The sequence below is a fragment of the Arvicola amphibius genome, chromosome 1 (genome assembly GCF_903992535.2).
Source record: "Arvicola amphibius chromosome 1, mArvAmp1.2, whole genome shotgun sequence".
NCBI classification, from domain to species: Eukaryota; Metazoa; Chordata; class Mammalia; order Rodentia; family Cricetidae; genus Arvicola; species Arvicola amphibius.
In genome coordinates this window covers 158660181-158666077 of record NC_052047.1, presented here as the reverse complement: position 1 = coordinate 158666077, position 5897 = coordinate 158660181, and the positions used below count along the sequence as shown (strand labels likewise).

Genomic DNA, 5897 nt, shown 5'->3' with positions numbered 1-5897 from the left:
AGATAGGGCAAGGAGACCAAAAAGAAATTCATTCAACCGCCTTTCGCTCCAGAGCTCACGACTGGTCACCGGAGCCGGAGAGCACTCAGAGAAAACCAAGGTAAAGCTGGTGAGTCTCTCTGCCTACTGTGCAGGCCTGTCTGCAACCGTCGAGACCAAAAGTTGTGAGCACCGTCGAGCTGTTACATTGGCCCGAAAAGCCAATCGTGGGAACCCAGGCAGCTCCCAGAAGGAGGACCCGAAGCAAACGGGTTCTGGGAGCTGAAAGGACTCGCGATCCGGGCTGCACAGGTGGAGAGTTAGAGGGGACACTTAGCCCAGGGATCGGGCTACCGAGAGGCGAGGCGTTGAGGCCCGCTGTGGGTCAGTAGGAGGTGGAGGAGCCTGAGAAGATGCCACGGCCGGGGAAGAGCTCGTACAGCGACCAAAAGCCACCCTACTCATACATCTCACTGACAGCCATGGCTATCCAGCACTCGGCTGAGAAGATGCTGCCTCTGAGCGACATCTACAAGTTCATTATGGAGCGTTTCCCCTACTACCGCGAGCACACGCAGCGCTGGCAAAATAGCCTGCGCCACAACCTCTCCTTCAACGACTGCTTCATCAAGATCCCGCGGCGGCCGGACCAACCGGGTAAGGGCAGCTTCTGGGCTCTACACCCTGACTGCGGTGACATGTTCGAGAACGGCAGCTTCCTGCGGCGCCGCAAGCGCTTCAAGGTGCTGCGCGCAGACCACGCTCACCTGCACGCAGGAAGCAGCAAGGGCGCGCCCGGGACGGGGCCCGGAGGCCATCTGCACCCCCACCATACCCACCACCCGCACCACCACCACCACCACCATCATCACCACGCGGCACACCATCACCACCATCACCACCCGCCCCAACCGCCGCCGCCGCCGCACATGGTGCCCTATTTCCACCAGCAGCCGGCTCCGGCTCCGCAGCCGCCACACCTCCCGTCTCAGCCCGCGCAGCAGCCACCGCCGCAATCGCAGCCTCCACAGCCGTCCCATCCCGGCAAGATGCAGGAGGCGGCGGCCGTAGCGGCCGCAGCTGCGGCAGCGGCGGCGGCGGCGGTGGGCAGCGTGGGGCGTCTGTCTCAGTTTCCACCCTACGGGCTGGGCTCCGCCGCCGCCGCAGCTGCCGCCGCCGCCGCGTCCACCACCGGCTTCAAACACCCCTTCGCCATAGAGAACATCATCGGGAGGGACTACAAGGGAGTGCTGCAGGCTGGAGGGTTGCCTTTGGCATCTGTCATGCACCACTTGGGCTACCCGGTGCCAGGCCAGCTCGGCAATGTTGTCGGCTCGGTGTGGCCTCATGTTGGCGTGATGGATTCGGTGGCCGCGGCCGCTGCCGCCGCCGCCGCAGCTGGGGTCCCGGTAGGCCCGGAGTATGGGGCGTTCGGGGTGCCAGTCAAGGCCCTGTGTCACTCGACAAACCAGAGCCTGCCAGCTGTACCGGTGCCCATCAAACCCACGCCTGCGCTACCACCCGTGACCACGCTGCCGCCAGCTCTGGCAGTCCCCACGGCGTCACAACAGCTGCCCGCTCCTTCCACCGTGTGCGCGGCCGCCTCACCCACAGCCCCTCTCTTGGAGCCCACCGCAGCCAGCACGGCCGACAGCAAGGGAGGCTCGCTGCACTCGGTGTTGGTGCACTCCTAGGGGAGGAGACACCTGCCAAGAGACTGAGTCAACAGCCTCAGAGAGCATCCCAAAGAGGCACAATTGGCTTCGCGCATAAAAGAAAGCATTTTAAAAACTGATCGACCTGATCGACAACTCAAAAGTGGACGTTCCACTGGTCTGAATAAATGTAACCTCTTGGTGTCTGTGTTTATACTATCTTGTAAATCAGATTAATGAATGCCCATTTTCAGGTAAGAGTTTCTATTGTAATAAAAAAAATTGATAAGTTATGAGGGGGAGGGAGCAAAAATGGTTAGGGAACCTATTTCAGGCAAAGAGGAGCTGGAGTTCACCCCCTTCCTGGAGCAGAAGCTGGACGACCTAATCCTGGACAAGAACAACAGAGTGACTGAAATGCAGACCACAAGTTTCAGTCTACAAGGTCTCCTGAGTCCGCAGCCGCCTTCCCACTAAGGAACACTCGTCTTAGATGGTAAGGGAAAGGATGCGTTTTGGCCTCGTTATTTCCTTGGTCAGGAAAAAGGACCAGAAAACGGTGACACGAATAAAGTCGCTTTGACGGGGAGGGGGTGTTTAGTGGGAACTTTGGAAAACGGTTACATTTCTCGGCTGTGACCCAGGGTCGAGGAGGATAGTAGCAACAGCTAAAGTAATTAGTTCGCACAAAAGAGAATGGCGGCGGTTTAAAGAGCAAAGCTCCAGATTTAAAAAAAAAAAAAAAAAAAGTAAAGTTCGGGGAGCCCCGGAGAGAGACAATAAAGGCGACTTTCCACCTGCGACTCCTCTGTGTATCAATCGGGTGAGAAACCGTTACGCAGTCTGAGAACACAGTTCATTCCCACGACCATTTCCACGTAGATTTTGAAGGAAGTCACTGGTATCGCGGATTTTTGCTCCTCTCATTCATTAGTACGAGGAGGTCTAGTTACTTCGGGGAGAGGGGCGCGCATAGAGGAGAAGGGCTGCCGTCCGCTTCCTGTCTCTCGCACAAATGAGGAGGCATCGCCTTTACTCGCTGCGTGTCTTTTCAGGGGAATTCTTCAGTTGCCGTTTGTGAATAAACTCACCCTGTCGCTGTTGCCTTTCTTGGGTTTTGAGACCCAGGAACAGCACTTTACTGACAACAAACTTATGCCAGGTGTTGAGTGGCCCTTGCTCCAAGTCCCCTCTGGCCTGTATCCGCGCCACCGCTTCATTCCTATTTGCCAGTGTTGTATCAGGTGTTCATTAAAACGTCTCTCTGGACCATGCCGGTGTGAGGGTGTTCTCTTCTTAGCAGATGAGGCCACCGTGGAAAGTTATCCCCCCAGTCCTTAATTTCTTAACTTCAGACTTTCAAGAGACCTGAGTTCAGCAACGGGAGTGCCATCTCTGGCGACAGTGTTCTTTGCCGGTTCCGCTGCTTGCTCCGACCACCTGTCAGCTCGCTAATTTCTACCCATTTCCTTCCCTCTACTTTTCTACCTGAATTTCATTCAGTCCAAGTCAACATCAGAGTCTAAAAAACCCGCAACAGGAAATTTTTCCAGTCACCACTAATTGGCAACATTTGCCGAGGTTGGCAGGGGCAGGTCAGGGCCCCGCTCTCGGTGCCCACGGAGCAGGTGTGGGGCTGGATTCTGGCTGACCCAGAGCAGCACAGCTGGAAGATGCCACTGCCACTGATGTAGTGGCGCACACTAACTACAGGTGGGTGGGAAGTGCCCCACGTTCTGGGAGACCTGTTGCTTGCCCGGCATAGGGAACAGAAGTCTGCCTGTGGGGTCTGCTGGCAGCTGGGTGACTGCTTCTTGGGCAGGAGACATGAACCGCCTTGAAGCTCCCTAGCCGGCATTCGCAGTCACAACCTCGGGTGCGGGGCGGGCGGGGGTGGGGTGGGTACAGCAGGTGAGAGAGGTCTCAGCATGCTGGGTTCGGGAAAGCCACGACTGGGCCTCTGTGCAGCCTCCTTCCTGTCTCCCTCTGACCTCCAGCAAAATTCCACTGAAAGCCAGTTTTCCTCTGCCTACCAAATCTAAGACATTCCTCCGACCTTCCGTTAGAAGAATGTAAGGAGACAAAACGGGAGAGTTAGTTACTCGGCAATATTGCTGGTGTATGTTCAGGGTAGACCCTAGAAAAACAAAAATAACAACAAAAAACAAACCAAAACCGGTGTTTGTGCCCACCCCCCTTTACAAAGTTCATTACAGTGTGTCACTAAGTTTTGACACATCTTAGGTAGCTGCCTCGTTGGTACTCGGAGGATTGGAGAGTTTGTCTAACTTTCCCGTGGATTTTTCTCTCCACTAGTACTAGGCGGTAGAAAGAGAAAAGGGGGCCAGAGACACACTGATATGGGGCCCAGGGATTATGGGAGACTTTGGAGTCTGCCTTCTTTGTCCACTTTCCAATTAGTTGGTGCCTGAAACCCCGCTGGGAGCCTAGTTTAGGGGTTTATAGACCTTTGAACCAGAAGAAAGAGTCCCTGTCTTCTAGCCGGTTCTTCAAGTCAGAATTCTTCAGTCAGAATGATTCCTGGTAAATTTTTATGGTGTCGATGGTCCCAATTCTGGGACCTTGCCTCCCAGCCCCAAAAGGAAGCAAACAAGTAGCCAATCTCTGTCATTTCCAGGACCCTTCCTGCAACCAGCCCCTGTTGGGTACCCTTTCTATCTCAGTGGAGAAAACTGTTGGCTTCACGGTTAGAGAAAACAGGAAGGGTTCCTGGGAAGGCAAAGCGAAGTGCACGGTGACTGTGATCAAGTTCTTGTTTCAGAAAGGACCCTGGTGTCCCACGAAGCTGTGCATGGCAGGAAGAAAGGATTCCTCAGAATGAGTAGATGCTAACAGGGAGGGCTGTCCCCAGTTAGACGCCTCCTCTAGTCCGAGACCTCCCAACTCAGCGAGATTGGGCTGCACTGTGAGGGAATACATCCCGAAGAACAGTTGCTGCCAGGCCTGGGACCTGGCAGACTACTCATGGCACACCTCTGAGGCTCTAGAACAGGAAGACCCAGCCCCCAGCGTCTTGCTTTACATCGGGATCAGATTATTATTATCATGTGCCAAAACAGGCCCGCTTAAAGCCCCTGTGTTTACTTCAAGTGTGTTTTTAGGGGCCAGGTCACTTACAAAATATTGAGTTTCTATAATCCACTGAAGCTGGTATACAGATAGTACTTAACTGCATGTCACTTTGGTAACTTTCCGCTTAGCATCGGTCTCATCTGAGCTCATAGGCAGCTGCCCTCTGCATATTAGAAAACAGAAATTAATTTGAGGCATAGGTGAGATGAAAGAAGAAACTTATAACCTTCTTGGGTTACAGGTGTGATTAAAGGCATTACTTTCTAATGTAGACCAGGCACTGGGGACAGAACAATCCACTGTGCTCAGCCCATGCCCCCACTTAGCTGAACTAATGGAACCCCTGAGAAAGGTGGGAAAAAAGGCAGTGAGGAAGGGAAGCTTAGTGTAGATGCCCTTGTCCTTACAATAACTTGGACCTATCAATTTTACTTTATTCCCCTAAAAATAAGATAAAAATGAAAATACCGAGCTACAGGCTGAGAGAGAACGAGGCCACATTTAGCTATGGTCTCAAGAAAAGCAGGCCCTCCTGCAAGGGCCCGTTGGCACAGTTGGCATCTGGCACTTAGGAAGTCTGTCAGCCAGGCTGGCTTGTGGTCAATTAGCTCCTTAAGTAATCTGGCATTGGTCCAGCCAGGGAGGACAACTAGTTGCATTCCCAGGAATCCGAGCCAGCTAACTGAAAATGGCGCTGTGAATTCCAAACATCTTTACACAGGGGGTTGGAAAGCTCCACACATCTCCTCCTGAGACTCAAAGGTGATGTCTGCCAGCTTGGCACAGTACAGGCGTCAGAGGAGAGCATGAAAATAGGACTCCCTAGGAGAAGGATCATGGATCATCAAAGCCACAGACTTCCTCTAAGTTCCATTCACCTGCCCAAACTACCAGTCCTAAAGTACACAAGATAATAGAGAGCTTCCACACCTTCATTCCTCAGTGGAAGGAAGGATAGTTAAATTCTGGAGGGCAAAGCAATCTTTTCAAGTTCGGCATTCCCATGTTGCTCATTCAAAGTATTCCCATTAATATTATCTTCCTAAGTTCAAGCGCCATCTCTTGCCCTTTGGAGGAGATTGAAGGGTTTTGCTTGGGTTTTGAATTCATCATTAAACCATTGTTTAAATGGCACAAGTTTGGCAGAACTCCAGATATTTTCTGTCCTAG

At 53.1% G+C, this 5897-nt stretch overlaps 1 protein-coding gene across 1 annotated transcript; it reads left to right on the top strand.

The window, feature by feature from the left end:
* Positions 1-392: 392 nt before the first annotated feature.
* On the top strand, positions 393-1673 carry Foxb2 (forkhead box B2). The gene has a single exon (XM_038317738.1). It carries the CDS (start codon positions 393-395, stop codon positions 1671-1673), a length of 1281 nt encoding a protein of 426 aa, XP_038173666.1.
* Positions 1674-5897: the final 4224 nt, after the last annotated feature.